The sequence below is a fragment of the Phaseolus vulgaris genome, chromosome 4 (genome assembly GCF_000499845.2).
Source record: "Phaseolus vulgaris cultivar G19833 chromosome 4, P. vulgaris v2.0, whole genome shotgun sequence".
NCBI lineage: Eukaryota > Viridiplantae > Streptophyta > Magnoliopsida > Fabales > Fabaceae > Phaseolus > Phaseolus vulgaris.
Window position 1 is genome coordinate 74383 of NC_023756.2, and position 13590 is coordinate 87972.

At 34.3% G+C, this 13590-nt stretch overlaps 2 protein-coding genes across 2 annotated transcripts; both read left to right on the top strand.

Moving 5' to 3' along the window:
- The first annotated feature begins 796 nt into the window (after positions 1 to 796).
- LOC137836635 (sphingoid long-chain bases kinase 1) lies at positions 797 to 6762 on the top strand. Its single transcript, XM_068645305.1, has 9 exons — positions 797 to 1126; positions 1242 to 1964; positions 2068 to 2439; positions 2824 to 2917; positions 3017 to 3054; positions 3572 to 3718; positions 4266 to 4365; positions 5254 to 6185; positions 6460 to 6762. The coding sequence occupies exons 2-9, from the start codon at positions 1476 to 1478 to the stop codon at positions 6598 to 6600; spliced, it is 2313 nt and encodes a 770-aa protein (XP_068501406.1). The 5' UTR covers positions 797 to 1126; positions 1242 to 1475; the 3' UTR covers positions 6601 to 6762.
- Positions 6763 to 8430: 1668 nt separating this feature from the next.
- On the top strand, positions 8431 to 9180 carry LOC137836637 (ferredoxin-thioredoxin reductase, variable chain). The gene has a single exon (XM_068645307.1). The coding sequence runs from the start codon at positions 8507 to 8509 to the stop codon at positions 8966 to 8968; it is 462 nt and encodes a 153-aa protein (XP_068501408.1). The 5' UTR covers positions 8431 to 8506; the 3' UTR covers positions 8969 to 9180.
- The last annotated feature ends 4410 nt before the right edge of the window (positions 9181 to 13590 follow it).

Below are 13590 nucleotides of genomic sequence, written 5' to 3' on the forward strand. Positions count from 1 at the left end.
AAAAAACATGAAACATGTATATACATATATAAAAAATTAATAGGAGAATCAATCTAGTTTTTAAAAAGATAATGATTTAGTTTTAACAACTTCATAATGTACAACTAGATATCAATAAATGTTCAAGTAGCAAAAGAAAAATAGAAATTAAAATCAGCAAACTTTTGTCATAATAATGTTGTTTTGTTTATATATTCTAATCCACCCATACCAAATGTTTTAATCATAAAATATAAAGACCCTCAATTAGAAGATTAATTGTTTATATTTATCCATTGTTTATATTTATTGACGAATATGCTTCCTTCCATAGAATAATTATCCAAATTTGTTATTGAAGATGCATTATTACCTAGTTTCAAATTGTAATATAGTAAGACTAATATGATAAAAAAATGCAACATAACTATCTAATATTATTTACACCATATTCATTTATGCATTAATATTTAATTTTTTATTCCTTAAATTTAAAATTTCGTCATAATTTTATTATTAAAAATCGTCTCAATGATTAAGAGAGGAAGACATTGGAGATTTCACCTCGTCTATTAAAGATAATGACATTTCATAATATATTAGTATGTGTAAATCTCATATTATAAGTCAGTTTTATAAAATTGTGTTAGAATTAAAATCTCTTAATATGGTATCATAATCATTTCGAATCTATCTGGTACCATCCACTGTCAAATCATTATCAAACTATTTAATATATAATATATGGTCTCATACGAGTTGTAAGATTTTGGTGGAGGTGTGAAGATAAATGTGATAAAATGTGGAAATAAAAAGTAGGAAATAAGAATATAAAGTGAGTGATAGAAAGTAAATGATTAAAGTGATTGAATTTGGTGTGAAGAAATGGAGTTGGATTAATAGATGATATTGAGTTTGAGCTGGTACAGTGGCAGGTGTTGTGTTGTGTTTGTTTGGGACTCAATAGTTTAGTATTAAAAAAAATGTTGTCACAACTCACACACCGATGACGGCAAAGGAAAGTAGCGTTGAGTTTCAGGTTCATCTTCATGTTGTTGATGCTCAGCGTCCATTGCAGACAGAGACACACTTCACACCTTCAATTCAAACTCCTCCCTTCGAATCCGTCTCCGCCACTCCATCACTGGTTTGCTACTCTCTCTCTCTCTCTCTCTCTCTCTCTCTCTCGTGCCTCTTTCTCTTCTCTGTAGATTTACTTCACCTCACCTAACGCTAACGGAGTATCCAACTATGAAAAACAGAGCTTCCCGAACACGATTTCACTGATGCTTCGGATCACACGCACCGATTTCACTGCTCACAGATCCACTCGTTGATTCGCGATCTGAGCTGCAGAGTGCCGAATAGAAACCCTAATCTCTAATCTGTCACCGGAATCGGGAATTTTGGCCGTACAGAAGGTGGCTCAGCCCTTGCGTCATGCGTTTGCGCATGTCCGGTTCTCCTCCTTGCGTTTTTCTGTGATTGATGGTAGTATGAGAGATATGCACCGGAATTCTACTGGTAGTACTAATAACAACACTAATACTAATAATAAGATATCATCGGCACTGAGGCTGTCATCACCTCAGCAATCTCTAAGACGTTTGGGATTGTGTTCCCAGATAGCAACGGGGGAACACTCCTCTCCTATCGTTTTCCCTGAAAAACGTGCCAAAGTGAAGGCTTCAAGGAAGTCCAGTGTCCCCACTACCATTCGTCCGGATGATCAGGACATCACCAAGAGTTTCGACCATAGGATTGATATTGGAGCAGGGGGAGGAGGAGATGAGAAGTCTGATTTGTTAGGATACGTCGTGTTCTCTGGAAAACTTGTTTTGGATAAGAGAAAAATTGCTACGAATAATAATGCTGATGCTCAACAAACTTCTGATATTACCAACCAAGATGCTGTAGATGCCAAACTTACAAGCAAGGCTTTGGCTTGGGGCTCCCAAGTGCTGCACCTTGATGATGTTATCTCGGTAATGCATTTGCTTCTATGTCAGATGGATGGTTCAATACTTCTGTGGTAGGTGCTAGGAAACAAAAAAAAGTCTAATTGGTTTTAGTCCGTGTTCTAAACAGGTTTCTTATAATGCTGGTCTCAGACATTTCACAGTGCACTCGTACCCTTTTAAAAAAGCTTCATGTGGGCTTTCTTGTTTCATGAAATCTCAACGAAGTCGCAAGGACTTTCGCTTTGTAGCTTCTAGCATAGAAGAAGCTCTTCAATGGGTTGGTGGATTTGCAGATCAACAGTGTTTCGTGAATTGTCTTCCTCACCCTTTATTGTCTTCAAAGAAGCAGGCATCCTCAGAATTATTTCAATCAGATACCCCTCCTGAGTTGCTCTTTAGATGTAAAACTCCACCTAAGATGCTTGTAATTTTAAACCCACGATCAGGTCGGGGTCGTTCAAGTAAAGTTTTCCATGGTATTGTGGAACCGATATTCAAGGTATGCTACTTTCTTTCTTGGATTATGTGACCCGTATATATTGTTATTTTCATCATTGTGGTAGTGTGCGTATTTTATTTTATGGTTTCAAATTTGGCCTTGAAATTAGAAATGTTTAGTGTGTAAAACAGCAAGCCATTATGCAAGACATTGGTACTTTCTATATTGTGTCTAGTTTTTCATTGTCTGTCAACACATTGGTCTTTCATATTATTACTATTATTATCTTTATTAATATTATTATGCCTACTCAGTCTTTGATTTCAACACTTCAACCATTATAGTTAAGTACTTGTACTATTTTATATATAACATGCAATAGGAAGGATACAGTAACGCATTATGTGACTTTCTTACATGTATCTATGGCATGTACTGTGACAGCTTGCTGGGTTTAGATTGGAGATAGTTAAAACAACATGTGCGGGTCATGCTAGAAATCTTGCATCAAGTGTAGACATCAGCACCTGCCCTGATGGTAAAATCATTGTTCTTTAGTCTATACATGTGCTGAGTATTGTTTTGTTACTTTTTAAATGTTTCTTCATTTATACCACTTTTCTGGTGTTTCTTTCAGGAATTATCTGTGTTGGTGGTGATGGAATAATCAATGAGGTCAGCACATTATTTTAATGATTCTGTGAATTGTTCTATGTACTGGTTTATTGATGAAATGAAAGTACTAACTTCTGTTTGTTTTACCTTGAAAAAGCCTTTCATATGTTATGTGCTGGATCATAAGCTATCTAGGACTAATTGAAAAATAATAATGGATATCTTTTGTGTAAATTCCAGTGGTTCAAGGCTTCTTTCATTATCACAATAAGAGTGGTAGTGGAGTTATTAGTTGTTTTGGTAGGAACTGGATTAGCTCACACACGGAACACTCAAACTGATATGCGTATCTCTTCTTCTGAATTGACATCAGAGCAACGGGGTCTTATACATGTATACTAGTATTAAAGGTTTAGGGTTTAAGATTTAGGGTCAGAACAAATATAGGGTATTTATACCCCATCATCTTATGAACAAGGATATTAAAGGTTGTGCTTTTTGTTGGAGTGCTGCTCTTATCACACACATACAAACATCATTAATGATGAGCAAGTTATATGACATGGTTGGTTTGTAGGTTCTTAATGGTCTCCTTAGTAGAGACAATCAAAAGGAAGGAATATCTATACCTATTGGAATCATACCGGCTGGTTCTGACAATTCACTGGTATGGACTGTTCTTGGAGTCAGAGATCCGATTTCTGCAGCAATGGCTATTGTAAAGGTAGCATTCTTTCATCTTTTGTTCTTCTCTAGTAAGTGATGGGTATGTAATTAATAACTTTTATAGTTAGGATCAGGCATCAATAACATTAGTTCATATCCATGTTCTAGATACAAGTTGACCATATTATTTGCGTATTGATATTCATTCTGATTAGGCATTGATAAAATTGTTCACTCATTGTCAGCATTCAGTTTCTGATTTATCCATTTTAGCATCTGCTTATACCATATAATCTAATCATAGTTAGAAAGGAAATAAAAAATAAATACATTTCATCCCTTCTGTGTGCGAGTGAGGAGGGGGTTACATTCTCCTCCTTCTACAACCTATATAAGAGGAATTGTAAACATGAGTTGTGTAGAGAACGAATTAAATGGCAACAAATTCCTCCCCCCCTTTTCTTTGGTTAAATAGTTGGACATTTATTGGCTATATGTCACTTCAGTTTCCCATGGCTGCAGTTGTGTAGATTTCTAGATATCTCACTCTTATTTAATACTTAATAAACTCTTACATAATACACTAATTCTGTTTCTTGGTTCAGGGGGGTCTCACTGCTACCGATGTCTTTGCTGTTGAATGGATGCAGACTAATAAAATTCACTATGGATTAACAGTCTCCTATTATGGTTTTGTTAGTGATGGTAAGTCAATGCAGTGTATAAATTTTTTAGTTATTACTGAAGGCAGAAATTATAGGATAAATAAGGGAAATCGTTTGCTTTTATTATATTGTTCTTTCCTTTGCTTCTAGTTGTTGCTACATTTCTTGAGTAGCTGAATTTTAGTTCTTAGCTCTATTTTTTGAAGATCATGTATGGATTAAGAATTTTTGGCCATAATGGGCCTTAATGTTGGTTTTATTGTCAAGAACCAACCACGTCAAAAACTTTTATCTCTAACACGGCTCCCTAGACAAGTGCCTCTTTGCCTTGAAGCATAAACAATGCACAGACCCACCTCATCAGGTGTTGAAATTCAAATTTTGGAAAAATGGTTCAGGCAATGATTTAATTCTTGACCACTAAGAATACAATGTTAAGAACTAACCATTCTAAGTGAAGGCTCATGAATGGTTCTTTTTATATAAATATAACATATTTAGTTAAAGTCTTTTCTCTTTAGTAACTTTAGGCAATTAATGGGATGTCATATGAACTCTTGTATGCAATACGCATGGACATGTCTGGCAGTTAGTATGAATGTGTAGTAGCAGTAAAAATATGGGTGGAGGCTGAAGAAATTAAGGGCTAGGTCATGATAAGAATGGAGAGGTCAAGTGTTGCATCTTGGCTCTTGATAGATTTTGCGTTATTGACCAATTTTTCAGTTGGAAGTTTGTATATTTTATGATAATTTAATAGTGGACACTTGGTTAGTGGTAATAAAAAGTGTGAGAAAAGAAAAGGAAAAGCTAGGGGAAAGTATAACCTTTATGTAGAATTTAAACATGAAGGCAGTTGATCGATGCAGTGATACAATTATTAAGGCCCAGATTTAGGCTAGTGTCTTATGTATTTTTCACATTTCAGTGTTGGAACTTTCTGAAAAATATCAGAAGCGCTTTGGTCCACTGCGGTATTTTGTTGCTGGATTCTTCAAGTTCTTGTGCTTACCACGCTACAGCTATGAAGTTGAATATCTTCCAGCTTTGAAAACGGAGGGAGAAGGAAAGATTTCTGGTGAGAAGGAAGTACTTGACATGTCAGATCTGTGTACTGACATCATGAGCAGATCAAATAAGGATGGAATGCCAAGAGCATCTAGTCTTTCAAGTATTGACTCAATAATGACTCCAAGTCGTATATCTGGTGGGGACCTGGATACCTGTAGTAGTACCCATGCTAGCACTGAACCTTCTGAATTGGTGCGCGGTTTAGATCCAAAGTCTAAACGCCTATCATCTGGAAGGGGCAATGTAACAGCAGAGCCAGAAGTTATCCATCCCCAGCTGCCTCTATCAACAACTCCAAACTGGCCAAGAACCAGATCTAAGTCCAGGAATGATAAAGGATGGACTGGATTGACCACAACACATGATACCACTCGATGGGGCAATACTGCAACAAATGATAGAGAGGATATATCATCAACACTGTCTGATCCTGGTCCTATCTGGGATGCTGAACCAAAATGGGATGCTGAACATAATTGGGATGTGGAAAACCCAATTGAGTTGCCGGGACCATCAGATGATACAGTAATGGGATCTACAGAGGAGGTTGTGCCTCGTTTTGGAGACAAATGGGTTGTGGCTAAGGGGCGATTTCTTGGCATTCTGGTTTGCAACCATGCATGTAGAACAGTTCAGAGCTCTCAGGTGGTTGCTCCCAAAGCTGAGCACGATGATAACTCACTAGATTTGCTCTTGGTTCATGGGAGTGGAAGATTGAGGCTGTTGAGATTTTTCTTACTTCTACAAATGGGTCGACATCTTTCACTGCCATACGTCCAATATGTCAAGGTATTTACATTTATAGTTGTTTTACTCCATGATTTCTCAGTGAACTTTGTTGAAAATCACTGCATTTTCACACTAATATATTCTGATGACTACACACTAGTAAAACCACCTAATGATGTAACTCTATGTGTGTATATATATTCCAATCTTTTGTCTTCCTTCTCGGATGACTATAATTGATATTTGTGATTAGTTTTGAACTATGAAACGTACAGGTGAGTATCTTAGAATGATGCATATCTGGCTGTTATTTTATCCTGGTAATTTGATGTAGGTAAAGTCCGTGAGGATAAAGTCAGGGAAGCACACTCACAATGGATGTGGTATTGATGGTGAGCTTTTCGCTCTCAATGGACAAGTAATTTCTTCTATGCTACCAGAACAGTGTAGGCTTATTGGTCGCTTTCGTATATGATAACTGAGTTCTTTTCAATTCTTTCATGGGTTCTGGGAAGTTTCATGTACCTTCTCATATAAGTCCAGATACCCAATCTGTCTTGCAAATTCCTTATCGCTGTAACAGCTGAGCTTTGTAAATCTTTTGTTCCGGTTATATGTATCTGTTGTTGCTTGCTTACCTGTCTTCCTTATTTTGTTTTTATATAAAAAAACTGCCCATTTATGCATTTCCTGCAACAAGAAGGTTCAATGTATTTTGATGATCACCATTTCCTCGAATTGGTAAGTTGATTCTTATTCTAAAGCTTCTGATCGTGATCTTGTTTCTCTTAATATCTGGTTATCATGTTTGGTCTCCTCCCTTTACTGTTTTACACCGCATGTTGTAATTTCGAGATATTGTAAAGAATCATTTTTGTATTTTAAATATAATGATTTTTTTTATACGAACGTTTTTTTTAATAGTAATAATATTCACCTAAAATAAACGCATAATAAGTTTGTCATAAATCATCATAATATTTCCTATTAATGATTAATTTTTTTTATAATATTATTGTTAATTTTAAAATACAAAATCTAAGTACATTATATAATCTTTAAAAACTATAACTATGTCCTTGTCGTTTGTTGTGAAGGTATGGTGTAAACAACTTTCTCATCTGTGATGTCATACTAGACTATCTTTTTGACACATGTACACAATTGATTATGTACTATAGAATGTGGACTATCCTCCTAAATATCTTGGATTTGGATTGAAATGGCATTAGTCACTTAAAATGTTAAAATAAATAATCATATTAAAATAATAATAGATAAAAAATAATATAAGTTATTCATTGGACAAGTATGCTCCTTTAGATTATGTGAACAATGATATGATAGTACATACGATTGATTTTCATTTACTCGAGAAAGTATACATGGATGTGACACTAATATGAAAATAGTACATGTATCTTATGTATCTGATTGCACATGCTAAGGGATGTAAAGTTAGTGTTACACCGGTAACAATGCTGGCAAAGTGCAACCATTCGTCATCAACATAAACTACACTTGCTTCAAAAAACTACACTTGCTTCAAAAGGCGGGGAGGTTAAGGGTTTGTCTTCTCGTCCCAAGCTGTATATATCCTGAGAATATGAATATTGCCTCAAACGATTAACTAGGACGTTGTTATGAAATCCAACGTCACATACAAACATATCTGTTCCATAATGAATAAATGTAAAATGTCTACACATCATCCAAAGAGATGATCATCTCTCTAATATGGAGGTGGAAATTGTGGTGTCGCAGTGTCACCTTTCCACAAAAGTTGAAATGAAACATTTATCAACGATTTTATAGTTAATGTTGTTCAATGACAATAATTCGATATTAAGCATTACACTCTAAATTTGCGGATGAAGGATCTAAACATACTTAAGTATATGGAGACCAAATTTAGTTTCTCACCCTCCCACAATATAGTCCGTAAAATAGTTATATTAAAAGTTATAAAGATGCAGATAGAGATTAGAGGGGTGCATGAAGGAAAAACACTCGATGTAAATAAGAAGAATTGGTAAAAAAAAGTGGTGAGACGGTAAGAGGGCCAAAATGATTTGAAAGCATAAAAGAAATAAGAAAAAGAGGTGTGTGATAAGTATGAAACGTAGACGTAACGTAGGAAATAAGAGAGAAGAATAAACATAATAATTACAAAATGCGAATGGTTGAGATGGATGCATATGGATATGGATATTGTAGGAGTGTTGCAGAATGGGACACGTGTCCTCTTCCGGGGACTCACTTCGACTATTATTGTTATTATTATCAGATAATTACACAATGCTCAAATCATTTATCTCTAATACAAAATTTGGGAACCCTTGATTTGATTTGGACTCGCAGAAGAGAGAAGATAAGATACGATGAGCAGCACCACTGCGCTAAGAGCAGGTGCCATGGCATCGTCGATGGTGAGCGTATCCCCAAATTGTTACTGCAACTGTAATTCCTCATCGACAACGATGATGCTCACGAGGAAGACGACGAAGATGCCTTTCTCAGTTGCAATGAAAAGCAGAATCGTTCAGGGCGTTCGCTGCGAGGTCGCCATTAACGCCGTGGAAGAGTCCACGACGTCAGCAGAGGCCAAGGTTGGATCGCGGGTTAAGGTGAAGGATGGTGTGAAGGTTTACCACGTCCCCAAAGTTCCCGAGCTTGACCTTTCGGGCTTGGAAGGTGAGATCAAGCAGTACGTTGGCCTCTGGAACGGTAAGCGAATCTCTGCCAATCTTCCTTACAAGGTTCAGTTTGTGACTGAAATCCAAGGTCGTGGTTCTGTCAAGTTCTTCGCCCATCTCAAGGAAGATGAATTCGATTATGTTTAGCTTCTCCTTCGTTGCCCTCACTCACTTCCATCAATACCCTTAATTTCCTTCCCTCATTATTACACTACTATTACTTCTACTGCTGAATAATCAATTCATCCATGTGATGTCATCTTATCTGCACTGCACCCTTGTTGTGTATAATGTAATTGATCCTCCTCCTTTAGTTAACTTCTTTATATCGCTGCAATTTTAATCCTCCTTAATTTTCACTCTACTGTTACTGCTATTTTCGTTGTGGTTGCACCTTGTTAGAGGACATCATTTATATAATCCATCCCTCTTCAAAAACCTGCTCCCAAATATCTTTCTATATTTTTTTCCTATTCCTTCCTTCTTACTAGTTAAAATAATCTTTTGTTGCTCCTGTGTTCCAACCTCCCTTTTAATTTATGTGAGGGAAAGGGTAAGGAATACAGCTAAGTTTAAATTCAGTTTACCTTTTTTACATTTTCATAATGTCAATTAATCATAGATATCATAATTTTTATTTTTATATTTTTTTTCCTTTTTTTTTCATCTCTAAACTTTAACGTTTTCGGTTAAAGTATACAAGGAGGATTTTTATACTATCTTCTAAAGATCTCATTTTTCACTTATAAATTTTTCGAACTCTTTCCTTTTCTTCCTATTACCTTACCATCCAACATTCAAACATACTTTTGGATGGAGAAGAAATAGCAATAAACTAAAGAATAAAGAATAAAGAAAAGAGGAAGAGAAGTAGAGAATAGAGAGAACTGATTTTGAAATATGCTCAGAAGTAAGTAGGGAAGAGTTTTAATTTAGAGGAATGATATGAAGGTCTCTCATTTTCTTCACTTCATTAGATAAAACTCCTCGGTGAGTAAGGTTTCTATAAAACCTTGTACTAACCTCCCTTCTCCATCCTAACAAGCCCGGAAAACATATTATATTATGTTCCACGAAGACTATTCTATATTTTGTCTTTAAATCATCACTATTTCATATAAATATCAGACTCAAGCAATTAAAATAATATTGGGTGTGCATATTGCCATTGCATTTGATTGAAAGGAGATATCAGATATGCTATCACTGTTTGAAGTTTTCAATGTTGAAAGACTAAATGAATGATATGAATTCACCTTCTGTAGTCATACTGTCACTTTTGTTGCCCTTAAGTTTAAATGTTTTCAAGTTTTAACACGTCCATTTTCTAGTGATGCAAGACGTTCACATTACACTGTAAGATAACCATCTCTTATATTTTACCAATTAATGTTCTTTGATGATTTGAATGTGTAGCTTAATCATTTTAATATTCATTTGTAAGGGTCCCTTTTGGTAAAAGCAATGATATTCTTTGACTAATTTGTCTTTTAATATTCATTACTAGGGTTCTCCTATGTAAGCATTGTTTGTATGGTATTGTATAAATTTATGGGAGAATACCTTGCACTCATTTTTTACTCATTGGTAAGCAGCTTTCCCCAATGAATTTTGTTGATATTTGAAGTTTTTTTTAAGGTACTTGAGTATTATGGGGTGTCCGAGTCTCACATGAAGCAGTATGTGATGTTTAGACAAGTATTTAAATACTTGGCTCTGTCCTTTAAGGATTGATTTCCCAAGTGTTTGGATGTTTTTTAATCAGTTAGAAGTCGATTGTTGATGTGTCAGAAAAGACTACCTACAAAGGGCTTTGACATTTGGATGGAGTTGAAAGAGGAACTGATTTTATTAATTTGAGTCACAAAAACTACATCTCTAATAGTCCTTTTATAGGGACAATTGTGCCTAAATAGGGAGATTGTGAAGTAAAGGGAAAAGGATGATAAAAGTTCAAATAAGATAATCCTTGGATCCTGGGTTTTGACCAACAAGAAGTAGAGTGAAGAGTGTCATAGAATGTGTCCGAACTATTGAGATTTTGACTCTTAATGGTACTGCTATGGTATGAACTTGGATATTATGGGATGTCTATGTACCACATTGCGATAGAGTATTTAACTATGGCTGTCAAGCTCTTCCGTAATGATAAATGTGCATCATCAACTCTGACATAAAAAACTATATTATCAAGATCAAATGTATTTAGAGTTGGATTACTTGAATTTCCTCCAACATCACCTTCATCTTGAGGTTGCTCACCCTTAACCTCTCCATCAACATTACCTCCTTCTTCAATTATCCATTCATCACCAAACTGAATGCCATTAAATGGAAGTGCAACAATTTTTGTAACTTGTTTTCTCTTCAATTTCAAGTTATATGTCTCAAAAACCAAATCATTCATTTTCTTTTGATGCAAGTGATTTCTTCTCTTTGTATTAACCTAGAACTAGATGCCACAAACTTTGAAATTTTATGATTATCTGAACCAAATAGAGAAAATTAAAAACCACAACTAAAGTCATATTGTCATTTCAAATTAGCTCCAATTATGTTCACACGTAGAAGAGGAACAAGTCAATCTCAAAACAAGAATAACAAACTTCAACTCTAGACATCCATCCCCTAACATCTCCCCCACCATTTTGTAGGAAACACAGCCTTTCTAGTGTCTATTACGTTTTCTAGCATAATGAAACTCAATAAATTGCATATTAATATTTTTCCCCTTTTGCAACATGTTGACCAATTTTCTCATGCACATATACAACTCCTCTTTCACCATTGGATCATCATTTCTAAATTAGATTCATAGGCAATTAGTGATTAAGATAATATGCAGCTGCATGTGAAGACCTGGGAGCATATTACGAGTTCGATAGCCATGTATCCTTTGATGCTTATGGTTATCACTTGTCCATTTAACATGAAATATGGTAGATTTAATTAGCTGAATTAAAGGTTTGTCTTCATTGTAAAAATGAACTCCCCTCATTTCTCTCTTCTTACTGCTTAAATATTTTCAAGTAGCGTCGCTTTATGTCACTATGTAGTCTGTCCAAGCTGCCATGTTCTTCTATTGCAATCATTTCCTCGGGACGATTGCATCTTTTGTTAGAAAATAGTGCTGCGCTTGTATGTACCATTGGTGCATGATTGTCATTTTTGTCCAGTAGATCAGGTGGAACAAAGAATAGAAATCATAAAGAAATAACCGAGTCCCAAGTCATGTATAAGCTATACATTTTCATGTTTCAATGATGACATGGAGTATTTGAGGTTGAAATTATGTGTTTCAACAAAATCGAAGATTTGGCCTTTTCCTTCCAGTGCGAGTTTAATTGTGAATGCATCTTGTGATGGATTATTCACATTACTTACTCTCCTATTAGCTTCAATAAATGACTATAAATATTTCTTGTTAATAGTCCCATGGAATTAACTTGTTCCATTTTTTTCTTCTAACCATGATAGTAATATTGTGTTTCTGTTTTGTTTTTTTACCTTTACTTTCTAGCATTCCGTTTCTCCAAAAATGACAAAATTGGATGTTTATTTGACAGTGACGTATTTTTACTGTTTTAGCTTTCTGTTTTGATTAAAAATGTAAATTCTGAATTTTCTTGAAGATTATTTTTAATGTAATTGTCTAATTTAGATGGAACAAGTACGACTGAAACCAAGTTATTTTGCGATTAGTCTCATTGCGTCTCGGACATTATAAAACATGGTTCCTAGGTGTCCCAAATTTGTCTACTGTATGAAACTTTCTCAAATGAGAAAATATGTTCACTTCAACATCTTTAGCAACAACAATTTTTTTGTACTTGTATATGTCACATAACAATATAATATTTACTACAAATCATGTTTATAATAAATAATTTATTTTGAAATCACTATATTTTTTACTTTATTTGCTCTTTCCCAAGAGTCTTAGAGGTATACTTCATGAGATATTTTTTTATATTAATTAGGTCATTGAACAATAAATTTATCTTTTATTCTGATATTTTTTAAATAACACTTTTAGGTTAATTGCTGCATTTTAGATATTATCATTTTTATAAATTGTCATTATTTTGTTATTAGAAGACATTTGAAGGAAAAAAAGTGTATATATATATATATATATATATATATATATATATATAATAGGATACTTTTTTTATCTCGAATTTTAAATGATTCGAGTTTTTAGAATATCGAAATACATATTCTCATTGAAGATTAAAAAGTATGAATGATTTACCTCTATTTTAAAAAAAGTTCAATATTCCAATCTTAATTTTTCAAGGAAAACATAAATCACTATCCTAGTAAAATAGTGAGCGACGCATCAGACGTTTAATTTCCAATAAAACATCCTTAACTGAGAAATCTTCACTTTTTCAATTCATGTTCATCATAAGGCTTTCATAGCCGTTTGTATTGTCATTCATTATATTTGTCCTTTTCAATTGAAAATTTGGGAACGCTCTTGTAAGAATAAAAATATACTATATTTGATGTTCTAGTTATCAACTTCTCTTAATTTACAAATGTTTTAATAAATTGTAACTACTAAAATAGAATGTTACATAGTTCAGATGTGTTCCTAACACTCCTGTACAATATTTATGTAGCATAATTATGATTTTCTTTTCTTCCAAAGTACCATGATGAAAATATTGGCATCATTATCAGTTTTTTAGGAGTGTTTAAACAGTTATAACCTTGTATGGTAAGTTTAGCAATGACGCCGAAGAAATTATCTGCAAACAAAC